We start from the raw sequence: 27,419 nt of genomic DNA on the forward strand, positions 1-27,419 counted from the left end.
ATGTTAATCACATGCTAATAGAATCCAAGGGACTCAATGCACCCCCGTAGTGAAATGAACGCTTTCACTTTTTTCAGAGCCCACGTGAATGCAAATGGCCATCTAAACAGTCGTTTTGACATCATGCCAAGGCATCGTAAAGAGCCCCCTTCTTTATGCTCCTCTGGGAATGTATGTAGGGATGTGTGGGATGAGTTCACTTTACCAGGCCCAGGTGCCAGGATATAAATGAATAATAGGTTTTATGGGCCCTTACTGAAAAAAAGCACATACGCACATAATCACACATGCCCACTCCCTCAAGTGCATCTGTGGTGAATGATGTTCAAATTCCCACAACTACACTGAAAAGAGATTGGGCATGAGAAAAGGTGGTTCCTATACATAATTCAGGGGTCCATGCTGAAACAATTATGTTTGCTTACTGCTAAGTACCCGTGCTCAATAGCTCATTTGCTCTCTAGTATGGTGCTTTCAGATGTAAGTGCTACGTGCTAAAAGTCAGTTGAACACGGCTTTTTAATAAAATATAGGAGCTGACACTTGAGCACTTGAATACGAGAGCGGGTGAAAAAACAACAACAAATGCTCTGCGTGTTTTTACTTGAGCTTTGCATGCAAACTTAATTGCACTCGTAAATCTAACTACTGTTGGCAGAAAACTAATTATCGATGGCAAAAGTAATGTGGGAAAATAGGACATTTTAATGACAATATTACAGATCACAATATTTCAGTTAAAATTAATCTAAACACATGTTTTGTACAGTAACACAAGTCCAGTGTGGACCGCTCCGTTTATTGCAAGAGAAAATTGCATGAACACAATATAGGTCATTTTGTCATCAATCAGTGGTGGAATAAACCACCAGAATATTCTACTCTGAATAACATATTCAGACTCATAAACAAATACACATATGGCTGTCAATATTCATTACAAGTGTCTCAATAGTTATCACACAAGTTCTGAAAAATAAGGTCCATATCTTGGAAGAGGATAACACAGTTACGGTTGTGTGGAAGATGCAGCCACAGCACTCTTTTCTTCTCGGCTCGTTTCACACTTGCACTCCTCCACCACCATCACTCGCTTCTCCCGGACAATGGCTCCGCAGCGCAGGGGCACAGCCACTGTGTGAGCCTTGGATGGGGCGCAGCGGGAGCAGGGGGACCGGTGGTGGGGGGACCCTGTCCCAGTAGCCAGACCGCCAAACTCCCCCTCAGACGGGACAAAAAGGGAGCTGCACTGTCCGAAACACAGCTTGTTGTGCACCGTTACTGCCTCACATCCGTCTGCTGTCACGCGCTGGGAGGGTGACAGAGAGAGGGAAAGATTGGGCAATATTGTCAGAGTTAATTTACCTCTGAGGGCGTGAAAATCAACACTATCTGTTTATGTAACTCATCACCATCACAGCTAATCCTCCACCAGAGCCATAATCAGCTTTATGAGTGAACAGACAGATTATTGCCACCGGAAAATAAACACTTTGCATTGCTTTTTTTTCTATTTGACTGTGTAAAGAATCATTTATTTTAATGCTCTTGGCCATGTGTTGCACAGAAATCTATTTGGTAGAGAAAAGAAATAAAATCCTGATATAAGACATGGTTAAAAAAAAAAACTCTTACCTGAGAGAAAGGTACTGCAGTGCATGTCTGTTTAGTGTCTTTCAGGTTGACTGGTAGAGACATGCTCATCTTCTCTCCTTTATTTATGGCTTTCTGCCACATCTGCAGCCCTTGCCTCTTCTTTAGTTCCATCTCAGCTGGGCTTTTAGAGTGCAGGTGGTGTAGTGGACTCACTGGGGCTTTGGGGGCCAGAGCCGGACCAGGACGCCCGCGAGACAAGAAAGCAGGAAAGGACGATCTGGAGCTGAGGGAGGGTGCTCTTCTAAGGGTCAGTCCTCCTCTGAAGAACCCTGACTGAGCGAGGTCACGAGGGTCCAGCTGCACAACCTTCACTATTCCCTGGACGGGTTCATCTGGTCCGCTGCCAGACGATTCCAATTCCACTCTCGACCCTTTAATGATGTTGTCAACAGTGTTGCGAGGGAATGTAAAAGCCACTACCGTCAAACTGGACAAAAAGACAAAGCTGATCGGGAATGCCATTCTTTGACACAAAAAAAGGATGGTTCTCAAAGTAGAAATTACGCAATTTGTTTTCAAAACTCACTAAACAACTAGAAAGTTACAGCAAAAGAGTTAGCAAAAAAATAATAATCTTTGTCTGGTGGTACGGTCCAAGGTTCCAAATGGTAACCTTGCTGTCAGTGCTTTTGCCAGTGTGATGGAGGGAGTCTTTTATATAGGTAGCTGCCAGTTCTCACCTGGGTTTTAACGCAAAGAAGGTGTCGCAATTCCCACACCAGAGCAGACATCACACCGAGCTTAAACCTCCATGTCGTGGATGGTCGCCAGACTGAAAGGATTCAGTTTCAAGGTGAACAGGGTCATAAAAAACAAATAAAAACAAACAAGAGGGAGTTTAATCTTTTAGGTTCAAACTAACCTAATTCCATGGGTATAGATTGAATTATACTAAGCTTTTAGTTATTTTCATTTATTTATATGTTTAAAAGGCATGAACACAATTCTTCCAAAAGACATTTTCCACATTCAATGTTTTACTGACGGTGGTGGAGAACGTTGTCATATCACATATCGCTCGACGATTGGTGACATTATCAGCAGTTCTGTTTAATCCTTGACTGCAATCATATGCCACAGTTCCTTTAAAGCCAACCAGCAGATTTGGATTATTTTTGCATCCTGGAAATTAGTGATTCCAGATTATTTGAAATCATTATAAAAGTAAAATCTGCACTGAGGGGATTTTATAGAAAACCAACTTGCAGATAAGAGGCTTCTTTTCAACCATTGACCATAAAACAGCGAACCTGATTAAGGTGATAAACGTTTTACTGAACTCAAATTATTTTGCATCCCAGCCCATAGCTTTAGGAGAAAGACTGGTGTAGTTAAAACAAGCTGTTAAGTCCACAGTAAAAGCCCTCCTTATTCAGCAGGTGTCCCCGTTACCTTTGGCTGTAAAGCAATAATGAGTTTATGTTCATTGTGTTAACAAGCCGTCTCCCGTCCATTTACTCCCACAAGCATCTCGTCAGCCTCTCCCTTGACATCCCATCCTTACACCATAATACTTCAGTGTGCTCGGCCACCCGCGACTTGATCACACACACTGGCTGCTGAAAGCCAACTCGCTCACAATGTTATGACAGAAAGGGTGTTTGACTTTCTCATACAGACCTTGGTGTTAAAAGGCACTTTTCCACGTCTGTTTCCCATCCACCATGCAACATTATGGTCCATATAGATGCAAGAATGGGAAAAGGTAAATAACTCACAGTCTTCAATCTGAAGACCTGGGACACTCACACATACACACACCGGTCGGTGATGTCTTTATTTTCAATTTAATGAAGCAAATTGCAATAGGAGGATGTGCTTCCTAGTACAAATAATTGTTTCTTGTGAAGGAATTCTATGAAAACTTGAAGAATTTCCCCTCACAGCTGAGACAGGTTTGTAGTAAAGATCAAAGTAAGAGAGCTCCTAAAGTATAACACTGTTTGGTGTAGAGAGGAGAACTTTTAAGAGCCTTAGGATTTTCTTAAACAAAGGAAAACATGGTGAAAGTCAAAGAGTATGAGAAATATTCTGCAAAACGTGAATGACAGTGAGTTAATTAAATGCGACAGAATAGATCATACAGGGATAATGTTTATAGTTGATCTCATTAGAGATGCACTCACATCTCCCACCCAGTGCAATAACGCTATAACACCAGAAATGAAAGAGATCACTAAGATATTTGGCAACTGGAAAAATGAACTAAAACCGTCATGGTAAACAACCACAAGCAATACATCTAGAAAACTATCAGCATGTGAAGAGGCTACTGTGCAAGTAGGCCTGCCACTAAGGCCTCATCACTAAGGTCAACTAAGCTTAGTTAAACTTAGCTAGGACTCCTTGCTAGGCAATTTTAGACCAAGTTAGTAGCTCTCAGAGAGTATTGTCAGAATGTTTGTGAATACTGGCCTCAGTTTTACAGAAATGAAGACCAATTCCTCCAGCAGCAAAGTAAATGTGTTCCACAAGAGGGCAGAGTTTACAAAGTATTTTTCTCTTGCCAATCCCCATGGTCTCTCACTATAACAGAGGGCCTGTTCTCTCACTGAGCTGGCATTTAAAAAACAAAAAAGCTTTTCAAAAGTCTCACTGACACATTTGGAAGAACTAATGACTCTGCTGCAGCTTCTCAACACAGTTCAATGTTGCTGAAGCCTTCAAAATGAATGAATGAATGGAAACGGGAAGTCCAGTTTAGAGCCATTCGTGATCAGGTCAAACACACCTCGATCTCCAGATTATTGACTTTATTGTACTGCCGCTGTTACATCCAAGAGAAATAAATCAAGTTCAAAACTGTTCGCAAAACTATTGAACTTGAACAATGTTTTTGTGCGGACTATTTGATTTTGAACAATGATTACTTTCTAATTGTTGTTTATTTGACTTATGTTAGCTTTGCTGTTCAGGCATACAGTTTGTAGATGAAATAAAATAAATGTTAAAACACATGGATGTCACACAACAGCACTGATTAGGTTTCTTCCATGTTTAATTCTTATAATATCAAACTAACATTTGGACGTTTACTCCAACAAGAATCATCCGTCAAAAAAACGTCACTGCCGTATGACAGTCAGAAGACTATAAAGGTGAGGAGATGAGGGACAGATTGTGGTGAGCAATCGCCGAGGAGTTTGGGATCTGAGGATGTACTGCTGGGGTGCCGGTAGTGCTGCAAACTGGTCCTGAAGTCCACCTGGACCCGATCGGGATCGTTGAAAATAAATCCAGCAGTGAGGACGATGTAGTGACCATCTCATTATTGAAAGAAAAAGAAAAAAGATGAAAACTGTTGGCTGTTTTTATTTTTTCAAGAAATGAGACGGTCACAGAATCTCCCTCCCTGCTGGAGGACCTTTTCGCTTTGTAAATTTTCACAACAAATATGTATTAAAAAATGTATTATCCTGGTTATTTCGCCGTCGGCATGATCTGACACGTATTAATTATGTGTCAGGAACGACGTCAGGAACGACGTCATCAACGGCCCTGAAAGAAATCCCCCGAGTAGTGTCCGAAAGTGTTTTTTCATTTTCCCGATGAGTCCACTAGTACATAGAACTCCCCTATGTAGGGAGTAGGGAATGATTTCGGACACAGCCTTAGGCTAAATATAATTTTAAAAAGTGTTAACAACAAGATATCAATGTTTTCATGAAATCTTGATTAGCATAACACTAGTTTAAAACTAATGTTATGCTAGCAAGATTCGATAGTGATCATTTATATCAGTTCCTATCAGTCAAGATTTTGCTGGCTTTTTTGGGGATTGATGCGGATAAAATGCCTGATTTCACAGTAGTTTTAAAAAGGTTTTTATATGTTGCAGTGAAAGCACTTTAATTGGATATGCAACATGAACCTGAGAGAGGCAGCTTATTTCTGTGGTATTAAATGATTCAGAATAAACTCATATAGGTATGAAGTCTGACATCTTATCTTGACTTCACTTAATGTTCTCTATGCTTCAAGTTCACCTTTACGAGTGCCTAACCCAGAGAAAAGTGGATACGAAGCATAGTCACATGCTGCATTTAACTACTGTTCCAACAGTTTTATGATGACAGTAAGAGACACAACATTTCCTGATTATGAGGTCACTGAGGAGGGTCACCAGGTCGCTATTTCATAGCATGTGATGGGAGAACCTGCTGCCAGCAGTGAGCACACATTAAACTTCACTAACTACACCCCACTAAGCACACACATATGCTGACACATTGCACATTGTCACACACTGTAATCATCCCTGTCTGATGTAAATTGCCCTGTTATGTATGAGCAGCAATTAACCTGTTGAAATGTAATTTACTTTCACTGTATAAAGCAAATTAAAGCAGCTCTGACCAGAAGGTGAGACCATATGGAACACACTCACCTTTCCATCCCCCCATGTAATTTAATAGCTGCTCATGATCATATTTATATCAACACACAGGCTGTTCAGGGATTTAATGGGAATAAAATGAGCTAATAAAAAAATGCAACTGGAATATTATGAAAAACTGATGTGTAGGCATCCCTGTGAGCCATAAATGTTTCTATCCCTGCCATAAAATCACGTGTCCTTTTTTCTACTGAGCATGTGCAGAAGAAATGACTGTACTGATCATACTTGACCGGGGTGTCACCCTTAAATTCCCAGTCATTTTGTTCCACCTTTACACTGATTGATGCATTGATACATTTTTGGCCACAAATAAAAACAATACAATTATTTTATTAATCTACATCTGCTTAAAATGCAACAGGCCTATTCATGAGCAAGTCTATCTATACATAAAATAGGACGGAAGACGACAATACATCCAACACTGCATAACCCTTGTTATTTTCAGAAAGTCCTCCCAGAAACCGCAGTCATACGGTCCCACGGGATAAAACCAAACACCGGCTTACCTTCGACCACACAAGGCGGAGTCGTAGCCGTCTGGCTTTGAGTTGAGCAGGTGGTTTTTGTCACCGTAATCCGCCACTCCGATACGTTTCCCTTTTTTTGTAGCCATCTCTTCGGAGTGCATATCGGGGAAATGCCAAATGGCTCTTTAGACGGCGTTGGCAGTTAATGTTAGCTAGTTAGCAAGACTTCTAACGTTAGAGCCGTCAACCGTCTCCCCGTCGTCCTTCTGCGACTCCTTTTTGGACATGGCTTGGTCCATAGACGCCACAACATCCTCTAAACGTGTTCATTTTAAAGCTGTTTTGCAAGCTAGTTAGCTAGTTATCTGCTAGCTACGCGACACTTTACACGGCTACTCGCGTGCAGTGCGGCGCGCGCTAACATGATGTCGCGTCACGTCAGTCACGCAAGAGAAGAGGTAAAGATTGATTTGTCGTAAAGTTTCTCCGGGTAGCACAAATAAACATAACGTATTATTATTCTGCTGTGTGGGATCAGATCAACATTGGATAAAAACCCCTCCATTAATCTCACTTTAAATTCCCATAGTGGGCTTTAGCTATTCGCTCATGCTCGGAATGGGTGAGTAATAGAAATGACATGTTTATAATATAACAAATAAATAAAATATGACTAAGAAGACCAGGGTAAATAGAAGATAGTCAGATTGTAATATTTATTATTTCAAAAAATACATTCATTATATCACAGCTTGCAGTGAGTGGAAGGGACATAGACAACTGACACAACAAAGCAGATCCTTCCTGATCTGTGCAGCATCATCATATACCGGTATTACTTGCTATAAGTATCAGAAAACACAATGTCCACTGGTGGCAGCCATTCTCAAAACATAAATAAATCATGGTAAAAAGTGTACAGTTCTGAAAGAAAATATTAGATGTATTGTTTTGAATCAAATAAATACAAACTTTGTATAGAAAATGCTTAGAAGTACAATTTCTCCACCAATTACAATGTCATTATCCCATTCCCAACAGGTATTATCACGCCTTGTTGCCGATCTGCTTGTAGAGGACCATCGAAACCACCATGGCAGCAACCTGTAAAGATAACAGTTTGTCAACACGGCGTCATGAATCTGACACGCAGGTTATAGACTGTACAAGTTTAATAAATGACTATACGACATAGTCTCGGAATACAGTATTTCTGAAAAACCCATCCACTTTGTCACAAGTAAATCATGTTTATAGGTAAATCGCTTATGAACACATCAGTCTTCTTAACAGCCTATATTTAGAGGGCACTCTTATTCCTTTCTAAGTAGCTTGAAATGCTTTCTAACAGCTGTTGTTTGACACCAAAAATCAGCAATGCAGCTCATTTCTTGTTGCCATGTATATGAATGACATCAGCTGACAGGAAGTAAACATGGTCGCAAGCTGTTGCCTAGCAATGCAATTCCGTTCAAACTGTTGATAGGCATATTTATCAGGACATGACAATGAGAGATGAAGTAAAGCAAATTGCAATTTAAAGATATTTCATTCAAATACTGCTCTCTAAAAACAACAGGGTGACCAAAGTATGCAGCCCTCTTCTATATTGGTGGCTGAGAAAATGGCTATTTCCTATTGATACCTCAAGAGCAGCGATTCCTAGTGCCACAGCTGCAACGATCACAGCGTTTTCCTCTATCAGCTGCAGCAGCCTTATAAAGCAGCCATCAATCATCTGGAAGAGAAATGACAGGTTTTTATCAGACATGAGGGATAACTGTTGCACTTGATCACAATGGATGTTGAAGTTAAACCAAAAGTAATTTGTTCTCGTACCGAAGATTGTGCTTCCTCTGTATTGCATGCGCCCACGGTGATGGTTGCATTGCAACATGTTGAAGGATAAACATCTCCTCCATGATCATTGTTAAAAGTGGTGCCATTAAAATCTATGTAGCTCTTGTATCCGCAGCACTCGAACTAGAACAAAACCACAAAGTTTTAATACCAAATCTTGACAAAGACAATTCAATAGTCTTATCTGCTGTGATACTATACTGTTGACAGAGGTATGGATGATGAAAATGTTGAGAAAAAAATAAATGAATAGATTTCACATGTTGACACATTCCCATTACATTAAGTAAAAGAACATTTGTTCATCAGCATAAAATTATTACAAACAAAGTAACAAAGAATTTCAAATACTGCCAAATCAGTTTCTTTTCAAAATAATCATTATCATTGTTTCAGATATATTATCACACGTTTAATTATAAAAAATGTCTAATGGTCTGTCGTAGTTCACTTTATTTATATTTTACAAGTCTTTTTTTAAATGGAAGATGGTTCATATATATGTTACATGACTGATAATAACAGCAACAGTTAAAAAGATTAGCAGCTCAGAAATTATTACAAGGTAAAATAATGTTTTTTGGTGTTCTCAGTTTATTAAGGTTTTATACATCTTCAAACTGCAATTAAAACAAAGTGTCTTTGTAAGAATGTCTGAAAAGGTGCATTAGGTTGAACAGTGCTGTGTGTAAGATAAAAAAAAGCCACTACTTTGGTCTGAAAACATGTACACCTCAGGATTTTAATTCACTTAAAAGGTAAGTTTAAATGGCTGTACCTCCTCCATGGTGGCGTCCCAGAGAGAGGTGACACTCTCAATTCTTCCATAGTCTTTTCTAATGCCCTGTACAACTTCATCCTCCAGATGGTTAAGAACCTCCTCCGCCTGAGAAGCACAGGTTGACATTCTTAAGCAAAGTTCCTCTGGGTTTTTTCGACCACGAGGAATTATTGCCGAGCAGATCCTGTTTTGCTTTCGAAAGCCACTTACAAAATCCTTGAAGACGAGCAGCACCACAGCTGCTGCAACCTCGACGAGGAAGATAATCAGCACAATGCTGAAGAACTGGATGGGTGAGAAAATGATAAATGATACTGTAAAACTCTCACTGTAAAAGAAATGTTAACTTAATAGTGTCAGATATATTGTCAGTTCTCTCTACCCTCCAGTTATTATTGAATTAAATCTTAAATCAGAGTATTTAGAGGATAGTATTCCACCTCCTACAATGAACACTGTGGGATTTCAAACATGGAGAAGATCAGATATGTTTCTTCTCCAAACAAAATGACACAAAGGTAGACTGAATAAGACGAATGCCTTCAGTCCCATCCAGTCCAGCCGATCTCTCAAACATCGCTCACCGTCAGCAGCATACACCTGCTCTCCCTGACGGCTCCGCAGCAGCCCAGGAAGCCAATGACCAGCAGCACAGCACCCACTCCGATGAGCAGGTAGCTGACGTTGACCAGCTGGGATAATGCAGACGGAGTGTCCTCCCCGCCTTCCAGTAGACCCAGCAGGGAACCGCTGTCCACCTTCACCCACACGCCCACAGCCAGGACGCTTGCACCTGCCAACTGCATGTTGAGTGAGGAAAGAATAAAGCAGAGAGAGAACACGAGGATGTGGCATTAAAGCATAAAGAAATAATGCTAGGATGTTGAAAACATGCAGTACAGACAGGAGCGACAGAACCAGGCAACAGCAAATGCTAAGGAACCTAGAAAAGTTGAGTTTTAGATCTACCATAAAAAAACAACTTGGTATGAAGGGTATGAGAGGTCATTAGCAGGAGATCTGGAGTTCAGCCTGAGAATGATTAAGAATGTTTGGTTGTGGGGTTTTGCTGTCGTAGCAGAGAAGATTGATGCCACCCTCATAATTGTATGGCAGATATGAAGATACAGCCTAGCATGAAGACTGGAAGCAGGTTAAACAGCCAGGCTCAGTCAGGGGGAACCAAATCCTCCAATCAGCGCTAAAGCACTCACTAATAATTTACATCGTAGGCCTAATAAGTTGTGTTTTGTGCTGGACTATTTCTTGTTTGGGCTCTGTGAGTTTTTGGAGTCTTGTCTGTTGCCAGGCAACCGGCAGGGACTCCATTAGAGAGTGTGTTTATTTAGCTCTAAAGGAGCTGGATTGTTTTACCTTTGGTCACTTCATGTGATTGAAACAACTTAATGCTTCATCCTCACATGTTTTTACACAACATAGAGAAGCACATTGCTTTAGCCAGATGATTGACATTTTCTGTAACCAGTGGAGCATGAAAGCATGGTGGTCATCCACACCAAAGACTCTTATCCATCGTATCAGTCTTTGCGCTTGTCACAGCAGGAACGCACATTTCCATAGCCAGATAATCCAGCAATCACAGCACAGGCAGGACTATAGGCCGAATACTCTTGGGGGGGGGGGAAATAACATGTTTCCCCATTTCCTGTCTTTATGCTAAGCTAAGCGAACCGTCTCCAAGCTGTCGCTTCATCTTTAGACATCCTACAGACATGAGATTGTCTTGTAAATCAGCTATCACTGAAAGCTATCACTGAAAAGCCTAAAGCTATTGTATGTTTTTCTAGGTTTTGCTATAAAAAAGGAGAATTTCATACAAAGTCAAAGGGGATAGCTCTTTAGTGCTCCCTTGTATGTTGTCTTCTGGGACGAGGCCAACATGAGAAGGAGCAAGACAGCAAAAGCAGAAGAAGTGGTTGCATTTTTTCCAACTTACGAAGATGCCGCCATTGAAGACAAACATCATAATCTTGAGAAAGCTGGAGCAACACATCTTGGCGTTTTTTTCCTTCTTCTTCTTTTCAAACTGTTAAAAAAATGTTGTTTGTTGAGCCAAATGACAGTATAATTGGTCACACTTCCTTATGATTATTTCTGGGGAGGATTTTGGTTAGGTGTCTGACTGCATTTTAACTCCCATAGGAAAATCAGCGGTATGACTTACAACACAAGCAAGCACTTGGGTCAAACGGCATTTGCTTTGGTTATACATTAACCACAGTAACTGGCAGGATAACAAACGGGGTCTCAATCTATTTTAAATGTGGCAAGTTTGTCATGCTGACGTAATCCAAAGTTTCGGTTGACGGGAGAAATAAATTCCTCGTTTATATCCATGCCTTTTTTTAAATGATGCCTTGTCTGCAAGTTATTTACCCATTTAAGTCACGTGATGCGTTTGTGGGTGTCCTCTTTGCACATAAATCTCCATCTGGTGCAGAGGGAGAAAAGTCACTTCCCCCAGCTGAATCTAAACTTTTGTCCCATATAATACTGTATGAGCGGTTTTATAGGACTGTGGCACTCTCTTTCAATGTCACCATCAAATTACAACCCCTTTATACTTCAGCAGGGATTAAAACTCTCTGTCTCTGTTAAAGAGAATGCCATGACATTTATGACGCACAGGTTTAAAAGGTGCCGTGTAAGTGGGTCATGGTCATGCTGTCATAATATGTTTTTACGATGAATTTATTAAGTTGAAGTCAAAGCATGTTATCAGCTACTGCTTGTCAGGCTGCAAGTAGCCCAGAAGAGCCATAAAACACACACCGTTGTCCCCGACCTTGCATAACTTTTTCCCCCTCGTCTATTCTCAGTATCGGGGAAGTGAGCTCAGTTTTATGGTTATTGATACTTTTATCTTCTTTATTTAGTTTTAGCTTCCTTATTGCAGCTTTAGCTATAATATTCAGTGTAAGCATTCAGTTTCAGAGAGGCTATAAAATAATTTCAGCAGAATCACATGTCGTTCATTTGGAAACATTAAAAGGCAACATTGAGTCAGCAAAACAAGCAGTTTTTAACGCAACCTGAAAAGTCTGAGAGCATTTTAAACTTATCTGTAACAAGAAATGTTTTTGTCTGCTTATAGAGTGTTTGGATATTTAGATATTATGACTGAGTTGGACAATTTTTAGCTTATTTTTCTTCTTCTTTTTTTAATGATTCTTGGCTAATTCAGTCTTCTTGGTAATTCTAATAAAGTGTTATTTTTAGGAAGACACTGATATCGGACTGGTACTAACTCAAATAGCTGGATTGGATATCGGTGAAAAAGGGACCAATTTACAATTCAAAGCTGTGTTTATTGATTACATACTAGAATTTTAATTTTTAATATATTTTTTTTTTTACCAATTTGTCATTTTTGAGTTATTCGGGTGCAGTTTATTAGTTTAATAATAACTAAACATTCAATTAATACATATGTACGGTAGGTATTTATTTGTTATAGTTTGTATACATCTTATTAAACACTGGTATCGTTTGATATTCATTACGATACCAAAAGCCCAGGGAGTGCTATAGGTTTCAAGACTGAAAAACGTTTTGAACAAAATAACAAGTTAGACATCCGGTTAGCAGCTTAGCAACTTGGCTTGGAAGGTAAAACTTTGATTACCAGGAAAATATGAGAACATCATTCATCAAATACAAACTATTTGTCATTCATCATTTATCTCAAACATACTGGAGCTAGTATTATAGTTAATTCACTATAAAATGTTTTCGAAGTGGGTTTATATGAAAAATGAAAAGGTTTTTAGTTGTTGATCAATGACAAGCATGAAAAAGCATGAAGCTCGTACCTGTGCAGCTCTGTCCGTCCGCTGAGGTCTGATCAATCAGGAGTGTCTGTTCAACAAGGCTTTCACATGCCTTTATCTTCTCTCTCTCTCTCTCTCTCACACACACACACACACACACACACACACACACACACACACACACACACACACACACACACACACACACACACAGATAGGAGGGGGAAAAAGTTCATGCCCTATACGTCATCGACATTTGTGGGAAGTAACGTTTCCTGGTGACCAAAGTCCTTTCAAAAATAGAACGGACATTTGACAGACATGACCAGGAACTTGGAAATATATAATATTGATGTTGGTGAAGGATTGCTTAAATGAAACACTCAAAACTCAGGACTAATATAAAAACAGAGGAACCAATTTAAATAATTCAAATATTTAAATAAACACAAACTTAATGATTTTTTAATTTTCTAGTATAAATGCATGACATAGTTGATTCCATTTTAAAAGAAACTGGTAGAGAACTTTCAAAGTATTCCCCATATTTAGAAGTGTGGTTAAAACAGAAAGATTATGTTTAATGACTGTGTGCAAATAAATAAAACAGACATAGTGTATAGATCCACATATTTTAATCCCCGCTTTTAGAGCAACACAATAAACCTGGCAAAGGAAATATTGAATGAGCCTTACCCATGAAAGGAAAAACTGAAAAACATAAATTAAAAGCAAATGAGAACTCCAAAACAGTTGTAACAAGACCTGACCATGCACATGGGCCTTTAATGACACAGCACCTTTCAGATGCATTTCACTTTGTACAGCAGTTATCGAGCCTTCTCCCTCAGCAGGATTACACAGTTCACAGGATACACAGTGTGTGGTTATGAGTCACAGTGATGCAGTTTCATGTGGCACCCACAAGGGGGAGGCATGACACAAGTGATCCCCACAACATGGCTCATGACTTTCATTCGCATCCAGCAACAGGTGCTGTTCACCCACTAAACAAGAAATAACGAAGTGAAAGGCACACCCACCCAGTGCAGCTCTTTGGCATCTCAGTGTAACAGTCACATTTGAATTACAATCAAGCTGGATTCGTCACCAAGTTGGGAAATTATCAAATGAAAAGAAGGGGGCCAGTCAAGCATTCACGATAGTATTGCAGCGACATAAGTACATTTACAATGATAGATTTTTGACAACTCAGTTAATCTGTGTATGTGTATGTGTATGTGTGTGACTGTAAAACCCGCTTCCTATGAACTTCCGTGTCCAGCCATCAGCATGCACAGCCACCCTGGCTGCTGGTGGGCGTCTCCTTCAGGCTGGCCTCCTTGTGATTGGCTGGCTGGCTGGCCTCGCCGTTGCCGCTCTCGCTCATCTTCTCGCAGATGACGTCCACCAGCTTGTCAAACACCTGCTTCACGTTGATGTTGTCTTTAGCACTGGCCTCAAAGAACTGGAACCCTGAGAGGGTAAGACGTGTGATTATTAATTATTGTATGTCTTGTTGAGCATGCAATAAACGTGTGTGTGTGTGTTTGCCTACCGAGCTCTGTAGCCAGTCTTTGGGCGTCTTCAGTGGGGACCTGCCTGTCCTCTTCCAAGTCCAGCTTATTGCCTACCAGCACCACTTGTGCGTTGCCCCATGAGTACGTCTTGATCTGTGTTGCCCTGGACAACACCAACACAACAGTTTCACAGAACATTCATAACACTGTCTTTCCTGCAGCCAGTGGTGAAAAGTAATGAAGCACATTTACTCAAGGTCGGCGCCTACGCACTGTTTTAAAGAAACTTGACTTGAGTATTTCAAGTTTAATGACTTCATTCTCTACTCCACTACATTTCAGAGGACAATATTGCACTCTTTCTCTACTACATTTATGTAAATGAATAATTCCTTGCACATTTTAATTTTACATACAAAACTTGTCAATTTACAATTCAAATGAACTCCACCTCAACCAGCTGTGACATTAAAGTGGATGGTGGTGCTACGCTTCTGTGATAACACTTCCTGGCGTTATCGGGCTGTTTATTAATGAGAGCAATGTGGGGCACGCTTACATCCATGAACATGCACTAAAAGCACGCATGGTCAGCTCAGCTATGTCAACAAAGCAAGGAGAACTATACCAACCACTATATCTTTATATAGGCAATAGTTGTTTGGTGCTACATTAATGCTCTGAATGTCATAGGTTGCTTCTTTTGGGTGTGTATTAACCTCCCTAAGTAATGTCATGTAGGGGTTTATTTATGTGAAGGTCTACCCACCAGTCCTGTACAGCACAGAACGACTCCTGGCTTGTGATGTCATACATTAGCAGGAATCCCATGGCTCCTCTGTAGTAAGCTGTGGTGATGGTACGGTAGCGCTCCTGCCCTGCAGTGTCCTGCAAACACACGACACACCTCAGAAATTCTGGGTCATTTTGGGGGAGGGGGGGGGGGGGGGGGGGGTCTCAGAACAGACGGTGTTAACTTGGTGAATCATTAGCTTTCTTCTAACAGGAGCTAATCCCTCCCGTCACGTGTTGATGTTGCCACACCCTGTAAATACACCAGGATATGCTCTCTGCTTCTTGGCTATGCCTTAAGGGACAGAAATAGAGTTCTGAGGATTTGCTTCTTTTTCTTCATGCTCTTGTCTGATTGTGAGATGATAGCTTGGACGTGCATGTGTTAAAACTGCACCAAGAAATAAGACTTTAACTGATGGATGGAACGGGTTTGCATGCTAGTCTCCACTGATCAAATGTAAAGCCAGCAGCTGTCGTGTACACTGTTAACGTCACACACAATAATACAAATGGAGATTCAGGGTTTGTCATTGACCTACAGTATATGTCACATGTGTGGGGCTCAAACCATTGTCTCAAACCCCTTTATGCCCAACTTTGGTGCAGGGCTTTAAAAAAATGTCTTGAGCTCGTTTTAATGGCCCCATGAAACCCATTCAAGCTGCTAGGCGGCCATTAACATTTTACTTGGCAGCGTCCTCATACACACAACTGTATCACTGTATAAGCGGTGCAGAGAAGGCCTTCTGTGCTGAATACATTAAGTAAAAAAGATGTATTCCATTCATCTAACGGGAGTACCGTGGGTGAGCCCTCGCCTTCCACTAACATTCAGTCCTAGATGTGTCCTGGGTGTCAGCCTGCGCAGTAAGCACATTCAGCAGCTCAGAGTCATGCATCTTTCATGAACCCTGCTGTCTGGGGACCATGTTAAACATCAACTGTCATTAACTGCGAGTGTGAGAAATTTGTTTCCTCCACGTCTGTGACAGGCGGCAGCATTTAAGAGGGCAAACTAGGGAACGGGGCTGAGGATGAACGGGCTACGCTGTGCAATCTAAAAGACGCCGTTCCCTCGGCCTACGGTTGAGGCTTTTTTTTAAGAACCACTTCAGCTCAGGTAAATGCCGTTAATTAACTAAAGTAAATTAGGGCTCTGACAAATAAAAGAGATTGCGGTGCAATTTTTATGATTTGGCTAGTGACTGAGTCAGAGAGCAGTTTGCCCTGTGCACAATATATTTGCTTTATCTGCTGTGGAGAGTGAAAACGCTTCCTGAACATTCTCTTTAGACCTTAATGATGAGCTCTTTTCAAACTGACACCTCTGCTGCAGGCTAACGAGACTCTTAATCCTATTAAACTAACCCAATTTGGCACAATTTGTGTCTTGTTTATGTCAAGATGTGGCCAACAAAGAGACTTTGTGTTCTTTTCTTGATCCTCAATAATAATATGTCCATCAGTGCATTGGATATTTGGAGATGATGCCGTCCTGTCACATTCCCATAATTCTTGGGCACCAATGAGAAAATAATGATTCTGTGCTTCATTCCCAGTCGACACCCTCTGGGTCTGAAAAGTGGCCATCAGGGGGGCGACTCCTCCGGCCTGCTTGCATGGAAGTCTATGAGACATGGACCCTCCTTCTCTCTTGATTTATTATCTTAGTTAGCATTGTAAACATGAGTTGACGGTCAAGTCTTCTTCAATACAGTATGACGTCCTTTCTAAAGTAAACAATAAAGCAGGGTGTGCTTCAGGGCATGGCTACCATGTGACAGGGCTCTACCACGGCATTGTCCGATCTGGGAGTTATCTCTGTCTCCGCTTACAACTTTAACCCTTTCACACCGTGTTTGCAGTTCACAGAAGTTCATTGTATTTGTCTATCCAGGATGCCATCGCCTCATCATTTTATCCTATTAGACATTTTGTGAAATCGCATCAATTCTTCAGGTATGGACAAAAAATATGTTTTATGAGACTTTGACCTATGACCATGTGGACGTTTGTGTTCCTGTGATATCGAGTGAATGGGAGCATGTGAGGTCACAGTGACCTTTTTGCAATGAAAATCATATCAGTTCTTTCTTGAGTCCAAGTGGATGTTTGTGCGAAAACATTCCCAAGATACTGCATTCACGAGAATGGACCTGACAAACATAACAATCCGACCACAGCTGTCGCTGGCACGGAGGCATTAAAACCAAGATGGGGGGGCAGTATTCTTCAGGGCAGTCTGCCATTTGTGAAGTCAATTAAAAAACAAAGCAGCAACGTAGCACCACATTTAAAATATCACAGTCAGAGCGAAAAAAAAATACACACGTTTTTGTTACACTCAGCAATCTAAACGTTTTATCTGCCAGATTAATTAGAGTTAAATCTAGACAAACTGTAACTCGGTCTGCCAGTTTTACTTCTCTGCACTGAGCAAACATCTCTCAGTTTGTACTGGCCTTATCTGCCAGACTTCCACCTTCTTTCTGAGGAGAAACCAGACCATGTGCATGCGATGGTTAACTTTCTACTCATTTTAAAAATGTTGCTTGACACTATAATAAACGTATATTCACATAGCTTTGTCTGTCAAAACCTTTACATCCAACAGTTTTCTAACTTTTGACAAGTGGGATGTTGAAAATGTTCGTCACTTGGTTAAGATTAATCTTTCAGCATATTTAAAAAAGATCAATGTGTGATCTTCCCAACGTACCCAGATCTGAAGTTTGACCCGTTTGTCGTTCCTGTAGATGGTCTTCACTTTGAAGTCGATGCCCACTGTGCTGACGAAGGCCGAAGTGAAGGAGTCGTCAGCAAAGCGGAACAGGAAGGACGTCTTTCCCACGCTGCTGTTGCCGATGATCAGCAGCTTAAACATGTAGTCGAAGTTCTGGTCGGCTGCATCCCTCGGCTCCTGGCCCGCCCCTGGATTTCTGGCTAGCGCCATCTATCAAATGGAGTCGGACAAGAGCGAAAAATGGTCTTTCACACTGCCAGCTTGATGAAAAGACTGAGAAACTCATACATTTAAAATGGACTCACTTTCATTTTTGCAGCGTTATTATTGGAACCTGTGACTAAAACGCATATGTGATTAATCATTTCATTAATTTAGCTGCAAAATGCCAAAATTCTTCATTCTGCGATGTGAGGATCGGTTGCTTTTCTCAGTTTTACATCAGCCCACTGTTGGTTGGACACAACAACGTATTTAATTGTCACGTTGGGCTCTGGGAAAATGTTTCCTGGCATTATACGCTTAATCCTTTAAACAGGAAAATAATCAACAGATCAACTGTTAATGGAAACGGCCTGCAAACGACAAGACACCAGAGACACAGTTAGAAACGTTACCTATGCCTGCAGGAGACGACTGTATGAGCAGGAACCATACGATATACCCACCCAAGTCATTGTAGTTTCAGTACATTTCTACACACACAGGATTAATGACTAATGTAATCTTTCTGCACTGTGAAATAATAATAATTAATATATATATATATATATATATATATATATATATATATATATATATAATGTATGTATATATTTATCATTTATTTGTATTTTTTCAGTTTACAAATTGTACATATCTTTGGATAATTGTGAATATCGTCAGGTGTTACTTTAAAAAGCGGTCTAGCTGACTGTCATGGTGCAGAAAAGGATAAGAAGGATGTTCACTAAAAACAAACAGATGTCTTAACTGTCAAGCAACACAAATATTGGTTTCTTAGCACAATGTAAAGTGATTCCAGAATGTCTTCATGCAATTCTTAAGGGTTTTAAGCATATTTTTGATGATTATCAGGATAATATCGTGATTATTTTGGCCACGGTAATGGTGGCATGTTGATCTGGTCCTATCCTGGAGTTAGTATTTTTCTCCCTGGCTTATTCAAAGATCGGGTGGGGGGTTGTGTCTGGGACAGCTATGTGCTATAAGACAGTACTGGTGTGTTCCAATGTCAGAGGGAGGAATCTCAGCTATTTGAGAACTCACACTCACATGCCTCACATTCATCCACACTGATAGCTGAGCAGATTTTGATGTCGGTAAATCGAAGTGTTGTTTTAAAAACAGTCTGCCTCGGCCCCCTCATCCCTCTTCCCTCTCACAACCGGGGCGAGCTCCTTCCACTGTTTCCCCCTCCATCAGTCACCCACCGCTTGATCGCCGTCCATTTGTCACATGGACTCACGTTGCAGAACTCATGGCATCGGTGGATGCTGAGCGGTGGGCGATAGATTCTCCTCCCCTCCCTGGATGTTTCATCCCTCATCCATCTGACCATCCATCGACCCTCTGACACTATCATTTAAACACACAAACGCCCTCACGCACACATTCACCTTCCTCTACTCTCCCTCATTTTCATCCGTCTGGATGCATCCCTCCTGTCACCATCCATCCATACCCCCCCCCCCCCCCCCCCCCCCCCTCCATCTTCCTGCATCATAAGGAGGCTGACCCATCCATTCATCCACACATCCTCCTGCCCCTCCTCTTCCAGAGAGGCTGAGCTGGGTCCTGTACTCCTCCCTGATTGCTGAGATCTCTCTGGAGACCAGAACACCATTACCACTTCCACCATAAAGAGGGACTGGCCAGGCGTGCTGCTGTCCACACACACACACACACACACACACACACACACACACACACACACACACACACACACACACACACACACACACACATCTAGTTTGTGAAGTTAACCCTGGGCGGTTTGCCATGAGCAGAAGAAAACATCTTTGTTGACATCTGGTCTAAAGTAGGCCAGGTGAAGCAAATGGGTGCGCACTTGCAAGACCAGACTTCTGTTCTATGAAGACACTTGGAGTCACGATGACACTTGTTGTCGAGTCTAATGATTTCTAGACGAACACAAAGAGGAAAGTTTCCTGGAGTGTAGGTGGACACTAGCCTGCGAACAGTTAGCCTTATTTGCCTACACTGCCGCACCATACGGTAGCCCAACTGACGTTACGACCTGGAGACAGTAAACACACCGCCGTCACCGACAACTGCGAGGACGCTAACTTGCCTTGGATGTAGTTTATGATGCGTCTCCACCGTCCGTCCCGCGGTCTCCCCCTCTACCTGAAAGCCGACGTGTGTGCGCTGCCGTCGGGCGCTCCGCTTCAGGCGCTCCGCTCCCGGATCTCCAGGGTGTGCATGTGCCTGCCGCTGGGACACCCACCGCACCTCCAGAGTCAAGTCGACGTGGATATACAAACGGAACATCCGGCGGGGACTTTCAAAATAAAACTCCTCGTTATCTTCCAATAGGACATTAACACGGTTTATCACGCGTACGTGCAAACGTGTATTGTACATGCATACTGCAATGTTCTGTGATACAGTAGTGTAGACCTATACAGCTCCTGTAGTATCTATACTCAGTAATGTTAATATGGAGAGCTGGGACTAATAATTGTTTACCCCACACCTTGTTCAGACTTTTTGAGAGACATTTTTTAATTATTGTTTATTCATTTATTCCTCCATTGGCTGCATTATCAACATTTCATATCCTATTATATATGTGCAATACTGTGAACTCTTTTACGGTTTACATATTTACTGTATTTTAACTGGGACCGATAAAGTCTTATTAATCTTATTATATCTTAATAGTTCAAACCAAATGGCTTATTAAGACCAACGAACCGTCCAAAACATTGTTTCAAACAACAAGTAGTATTGTATACAGTCTTACGCCGACACTTTTTGCATGAGCAATTGTCCTGGAAAGCTTTTACTTTGAAGGTTAAATCACCACATTTCCGGTGCTGTTATGTCCCATTTCATTCAGTTTGAATAGTAAACTTCGGGCGGCCCTGCTGTAAGATGTGTTGCATGGCGCAGGCATTACGCACTAGTAACGCATCAGAAACTCATGACCTCTCACTTTAATTGATCACTTTTATACCGTGGATAAAATATAGCAGCTGATTCTCAAAGTCTAACATTCCCATTTAATACGCTCAACTTCAAGATGTAAATTGCTGAAATATTACAAGTCCTGACAAACACAAGTAATCCTGGCCTTTATCAGCAAGCGTCATCCTGACTGTGGGCAATACGGAGGAGTCATGCAGGCAGGCACATTAATCATGCCCAAACCTGATCAGCTCTACTTGGGTTTGCAAACCTCAAAGGGTGGTATTGTTAAGCACTGAGCATAGTTGTTGGACTGTAAGGCCTGAGACAGAGTGAATCATGTTGGAGCAAATGAAAAATTACAGCTGTGGGGCAGTGATGCAACAGAACTGCCAAAACGAAGAGACATTTTATTGGTGCTTGGCAAAGCATCATCCCGGAGACTGCAGTAACACAGCCTAAACAATACAGCCGGTGCAGTTTAGACTATACATGTTGGATTATCTTTTAAATAAACCCATTCAACTCTAGATAATCAGTTTAGTTCTGAGGGGGGAAATGGTTCATGCAATAGTTAATCACACTATCATTTATTACATAATGAACACGAAGAAATACAATTATTAAAATCACCTCAGTGGTGATCTTTCAAAAATAAGCAAGTGTAATTAACGCCATCTGTCACACAACATTTTTAAAAAAAACTTACACTTGAAACGTTCTCACTAACATTTAAAGCTGGACCAGATCTATGTTTTGGATATATTCCTCATCTTAGGCCTGTGCCAAACAGTAAGAAAACGTGAAGTCAAACAGAAAGGTGCAGATGTACAACTTTTCTGATACATATTATAAAACAAAACTTTCCATCATCTCAACCAGGAACAGTCACTTTAAGTCTTCTAAAGCCAGAAGAAAGAGCTTCAAAGTTCTACAAATGTTCTTGGGCCAAGTGAGCAGCAAGACTCAGTATTCAGAACGGCTAATCAGTTGTCAACGTGAGCAGATTGTGGGTCACTCGAGTTGAGGTATCGGCCCGGATCGTTGTGCAACCATAACCTGTGGAACTCCTCGATGAAGGGTCGCACCAGGTCTGGCTCCTCGGTGACAAGCAGGTTCTCCTTGTTGCCCTGCACCGCCGTCAGCGTCCAGTTGAGGGAGCCGGTCATGAGCAGCCGGCCGTCCACCAGTGCAAACTTGTGATGCATGTAGACAGAGTCCATGTCGCAGCGCACGCAGATCCCTGGGGAGCAGACAATACTCTTCAGTGCCTCAGAGCAGTGTTTCTCAAAGTGGGGTCTGTGGCCCTCCGTCAGGGCACCCATGAAATCATTTGCTATAAATGATACAACTGTGCTGTATCATTCAAGTTCATATCTACAGATGGGGACCATTTGTGCCACTAAAAAGAGCACATATTGTGTCCATCACTCCCAACCATGTTAGCTTTGTGACAATAGAAACTCTGATAGCGCTGTGAAGTCAGCTTTAGTTTAAATGTTTGGATTCTTTCGGACCAGCCTTGCTTTTAAAATCAATTACTTGAAATGTAGTGTTAGGTTGAGAAGTTTCAGAATACAAATAGTTCCTATGACATCTAAAAGAGCAAATGGCAGATGTTTGATCAGTGTTACAAGGTTCCCCAAGAAGTGGATCAACGAGGATGTGGACATGCTTCATCGTATACAGGATGCTTTGTGTGAATACAAAAGGAGACGTATGAGTGAATATTCCTGCCCTCTACTCATCGGTGCTCAGAACTAAACACCAAGAGAAGAGTTGCCACTGGGACACAGTGCTCACTTGACCCAAAGAGATGTAATATATGCAACACAAATGTGAATCCTTTCCTAGTCCACTGAAACACTGTTTCATAAAAGGCTTCCAACACTCAGGAATCGACAGTTAAGGTCACATGAATGTTTTTTTTATCCTCTCCATAAAATCACAAGACACGTATTTCGTTCTCTTAACTAGACTGAGCAGAAGGAATCGCTGGATGGAGAAACCTGAAAGGAAGCTATCAAATGTGATTAACAATGTTGAACCTGGGCCATCTCACTTTGTTGATTTGGCACATATGCATGTTTATTCATTTATTATGATTACTTCCTCACTTCTTGCTATCAGGTTTTGGAATCCCAAAACATGTGCATTTACTGTTTTTGTTGTTGCAACTAGAAATGAGCTCAATAAATAACTGCAGGAGCTATTTTACATAAACCAAGTATACATCCATCATGTAACGTCTTCTCCTGTTCAGGGACTTGGGGGGAGCTGGAGGCGATCCCAGCTGACATTGGATGAAGGCAGGGACTATCACAGGGCTGACACACAGAGACAGACAACAATTCACATTCACACACAGTTTTCATCCATTAACCTGCAAGTCTTTGGAATGTGGGAGGAAGTAGAACCCTGAGGAAACCGAGGCCACCGGGGGGGAGAACAAGCAAACACCGGCCACAAAGGCCACAGAAATCCAGGTTCGAGACGACAGGGCTAACCACTACACAACCGTGCTGTAAATACTGTAAATCCAAAGTAATGATATTAGATCTAATTTGGAATATCATACAAATGCTCAAATGCTTCTCTAATCTTTTGCACAGAAATTGTTTCTCTTCAGTTGTGTACAACAGAAGCTATCACAGACAGAAGCATTGCTTTAAGGCATTTTATTTCACTTTTATTTGCACCATGCTGTAGACTAGTCATTTATAGAATGGAATGCAGACTAAACTCGGAGATACATTAGACATGCAAATCCTCTCTTGAAAGGCGAAGCACGTGCCCCTTTAGTGAAAATGAAAAACAATTACCTAGAAATATGTTTTTAAGAGTCCATTTTTCTTTAAAAGGAACATATCCCAAGACCCCCTAATTGCTTTGTGTGAATGACTCTTTGGCTTTTTGAATTAAAAAGGGAAGAAACCCACATACGACAGGAAGGAGTAAATGCAATTAGTTTGATGCCTTTCCAGTTTTGACCCCAGAATGCAGAAGATTTTAGATCATCCTCCATGCCCTTTCACAGCCTGTGTGCAGCAATGAATATTTCCCTTTTGAGGGAGAAGTCTGGATGACAGCAAACTAATCCAAAGCACCGTGCTTCGCTGCACATTCAGTTATTTGAGGATAAAAAAAAGGTTTCTGCAAGACAAAACAGTATAAAAAGAGGAGTTGATTGTCCCCTGTGCCAAAGTACACACACACACACACACACACACACACACACACACACACACACACACACACACACACACACACACACACACACACACACACACACACACACACACACACACACACACACACACACACACACACACACACACACACACACACACACTTTGCCTAATGAAATTTGCTGCCTGGTTGCCAATTTCTTACTTTGTAATTTATTAAATGCAGCGCGAGGGAGAAAGTGAGACTGTGCAAGTCTGACAAGTGACACAGAATCTTTCAGAGCATGATTACTCTGACTCGTAGGAAGGCCTGTAGTGGAAACCTCCATTCACCCAGACAGTGCTCATCATCCCTCCATTCATCACCAAGGAACCCTGTGGGACTTACTGACAATGACATTGATAGTCCCAGAACGCTTTTCTGAGTAAGACCAGAGTCATCCTTCCTGTATTTCAGGAGAAATGTGTCCCTTATGATGACCTCATGGACGTGAGCGTGACTTTTGTGAAAAATGATCTCTCATAAAAATGGCGGAATAGGACTCTCCGGGCCTGTGTTTGTGAAATTGTTTGGCATAACGATGATTCATTGCAGTGACTGTTAAAGTAATTCACACAATATGAAGACATATAATTCACATTGATTTAAAAAAAAAAAACAACAACAACAAACTGATCTCTTCCCCCTTACCGGCCTTGCGGAGGATCCCGATCTGGGAGCCGGTGATGTTGGCATAGTCCTTGTCAGTGAGGACTCGGACAGTGACGCCCCGGCTATGCAACGCTAGTACAGCCCTGCTCAGGTCCATGTTGGAAAAGGCAAATACACACAAATCGAGAGAGGAGGAAGCAGACAGGAGGTGGCGGAGAAGTTGGGAAAAAGAGGTCTCTATGCCATGAGACAATGGGCAGAAACAGGAGCTGGAGCAGAAAACAAAAGAAATTAAGACTTTGCCTCCTCATTGTATCATCATCTGGGTACACTAAACCACAGGGTATACTAAATATCTGTTTTCTGTTTATGTATATATTCTGCCACTCACCGAGGTTTTCCAGAAAGTGAGGAAACTAATTGTCGGGTAACAATAACTCTATTTAGTAAAAAAATAAAAAAGAAATACATATGCTTGAATTTGGTTTTGGTTTTCTAGGTATTATGTTATGTAAAAAAAAAAAAACGTATTCAGTAGGTACAATATAAAGCCCTGTTAAGTGAAAAACAATGGATGAGGTATTGTAATTGCACTTACTGAAAGCATCTGGGGGCTATGAATTCTTGCATTAGCGGCCATTATTCCAGTACACCTGACAGCGAGCAAATCACATATAGCTTTGTTTTACGCTGTGCAGCGATTAGGTTTCACTCACTGAGGCGACGGGGACATGAAGATGTGCTCCACACAGGCCATCTCCGAGGGAAAGAAGAGGACCTTATTGAGGGTTCTTCCAGGCCTGAGGCAACGGAGGAGCCAGGCAAGCAGCTCCACACTGACAGAGAGCGCCACCACGCCCAGGCCGACCGCCTTCACCGTCCACCACACAGACATTTACTATGTGACAGAATATTGTACATGTAGTACGACACAAACCTTCTAATCTCTGTATGAAGTCATGAAACGTCGTTGTGAGTTTTGTCTGTCATGACTATTGACATTTTCATACAGGTATCATAAACAGTAAATTATGATAAGACTATCAGTTTCCTATCGATTAATCCTTATCATCGTAGATTTCATTTTCTTTAAGTCTGTTGCACTTTGGGAAATCATTACGCAATTTCTATTTTTCTTGACGAAAGAGATAAACCAAGTTGAGAAAATAATCAGCGGATCAATTGATGAGGAAAATAATTATTTGGAGCTATAACATGCCAAATACAGAACATCTATAACTCTGCTTGACACCCATATGATTGCTGTATAATCATGACTGACAAAATACACATCTATTGTATGTTATTATCCAAAGACTATAAATTGTGCATTTAACAATTTACCAGCTTATGATTGGATATCTGTCTTCCTGATGGTTTTGCTGATGGATGTGACCACAGACACACTCTGACTTTGAGAACCTAAATCTGTAAAGTAAAAAGTAGATCAATAATGCTAATATTAGGGGAGTAAAAGGCTGAATTGTTAGTCTATAAATTAGCATTACACTGAAACAACGTTACCGAACTGAAGTAAAAGTACCTCAAAATTGTACTCAATCTTACAGTACTTCGTACGAAGCTAATAATGCATACTACATTTGGCTAAACTTACACTGTGAAACCAGTGCTTTCTCTCGCTACAAGGCCATTGCTTACAAAGTGATGGTGGTACTTTTTAAATAAACAAAGCACACCAACAACAGTGCTCTCGCGAAGGAGACGCCATTTCAACGGCTAAAACGCTAACTACTAACAATTTAAAATCTCCAAATGTTGGCAGGGAACGTGAAAACATACAACAAGATAATTTTAGACAACAGACCTGCTGTTTGAGTTAGTTTCTGTCGCCACCACGCGGGAGTAGAGTGCCGTAGAAACAGGGAAATGTGTTAGCATCTCTGCACTTCCGGTTCCCTCGTCTCGAGGTCAATGGGTTTTGGTAGGATGTCTGAAATAAAGTCCGTGGTGAACACACGCTTACGATACTGTAACGTTTTGTTCTAGGATATAAACTACGCAAGTAAATACATCTCTTCTGAGTTTTGAAGCTTGTATGTGTCTTTAAAAAAGGTGGTTGCTAACAAGTGGCTAAATTAGACTACAATACGTCATCGTACCTCTATGTGTATAATCGCGTCTATGCGACCGTAGTGTAGTTCGTTTATAGCCTCGTTAGCTTTTTACTTCTGTCGAGTGCATCTACGCTTTAACAATCATATAACTGGTGTTTATTTGCAAAATATATTTTGCTGAATAAAATGCATACATAACATACACGTGTGTTTTCCCACAGACCTTATTTTATGCAATAATCCAGAATCCACGGGGGGAGGGGGGTTCCAAGGGAAACGTGTAAATAGCTAACTTCCGGGGCTGGCCACTGTCAATCACTTTAACTGACACGTCAG

General features: G+C 41.2%; 4 protein-coding genes across 5 annotated transcripts; all 4 read right to left on the minus strand.

The window, feature by feature from the left end:
- Positions 1 to 599: 599 nt before the first annotated feature.
- On the minus strand, positions 600 to 6,671 carry dand5 (DAN domain family, member 5; the record flags this gene model as incomplete). The annotated part of the gene is made up of 3 exons (XM_084005528.1): positions 600 to 1,309; positions 1,636 to 2,083; positions 6,565 to 6,671. 3 exons carry the CDS (start codon positions 6,669 to 6,671, stop codon positions 1,010 to 1,012), a joined length of 855 nt encoding a protein of 284 aa, XP_083861654.1. The 3' UTR covers positions 600 to 1,009.
- Positions 6,672 to 7,209: 538 nt separating this feature from the next.
- On the minus strand, positions 7,210 to 13,068 carry tspan34a (tetraspanin 34a). 2 transcript variants are annotated; one of them, XM_084004929.1, is made up of 8 exons: positions 13,000 to 13,068; positions 11,124 to 11,213; positions 9,751 to 9,966; positions 9,377 to 9,451; positions 9,164 to 9,271; positions 8,365 to 8,508; positions 8,171 to 8,263; positions 7,211 to 7,629 (listed from the first exon to the last, which is right to left on the minus strand). In XM_084004929.1, exons 2-8 carry the CDS (start codon positions 11,178 to 11,180, stop codon positions 7,573 to 7,575), a joined length of 750 nt encoding a protein of 249 aa, XP_083861055.1. In that variant the 5' UTR covers positions 11,181 to 11,213; positions 13,000 to 13,068; the 3' UTR covers positions 7,211 to 7,572. The 2 variants fall into 2 exon arrangements, with proteins under 2 accessions (XP_083861056.1, XP_083861055.1); XM_084004930.1 differs by lacking the exons at positions 11,124 to 11,213; positions 13,000 to 13,068 and adding an exon at positions 10,085 to 11,108 and having other exon boundaries at positions 7,210 to 7,629; positions 9,751 to 10,041.
- A 507-nt stretch (positions 13,069 to 13,575) lies between these two features.
- LOC311011598 (ras-related protein Rab-3D-like) lies at positions 13,576 to 20,497 on the minus strand. Its single transcript, XM_084006635.1, has 5 exons — positions 20,330 to 20,497; positions 17,992 to 18,225; positions 15,247 to 15,365; positions 14,516 to 14,640; positions 13,576 to 14,433 (listed from the first exon to the last, which is right to left on the minus strand). The coding sequence occupies exons 2-5, from the start codon at positions 18,223 to 18,225 to the stop codon at positions 14,246 to 14,248; spliced, it is 666 nt and encodes a 221-aa protein (XP_083862761.1). The 5' UTR covers positions 20,330 to 20,497; the 3' UTR covers positions 13,576 to 14,245.
- Positions 20,498 to 21,615: 1,118 nt separating this feature from the next.
- Positions 21,616 to 27,390, minus strand: pld6 (phospholipase D family, member 6). The gene is made up of 6 exons (XM_084006640.1): positions 27,307 to 27,390; positions 26,834 to 26,959; positions 26,353 to 26,436; positions 25,725 to 25,906; positions 25,048 to 25,277; positions 21,616 to 22,411 (listed from the first exon to the last, which is right to left on the minus strand). The coding sequence occupies exons 4-6, from the start codon at positions 25,901 to 25,903 to the stop codon at positions 22,155 to 22,157; spliced, it is 666 nt and encodes a 221-aa protein (XP_083862766.1). The 5' UTR covers positions 25,904 to 25,906; positions 26,353 to 26,436; positions 26,834 to 26,959; positions 27,307 to 27,390; the 3' UTR covers positions 21,616 to 22,154.
- Between the last annotated feature and the right edge of the window lie 29 nt (positions 27,391 to 27,419).

The sequence above is a fragment of the Eutrigla gurnardus genome, assembly GCF_963514095.1.
Source record: "Eutrigla gurnardus genome assembly, chromosome: 3".
NCBI lineage: Eukaryota > Metazoa > Chordata > Actinopteri > Perciformes > Triglidae > Eutrigla > Eutrigla gurnardus.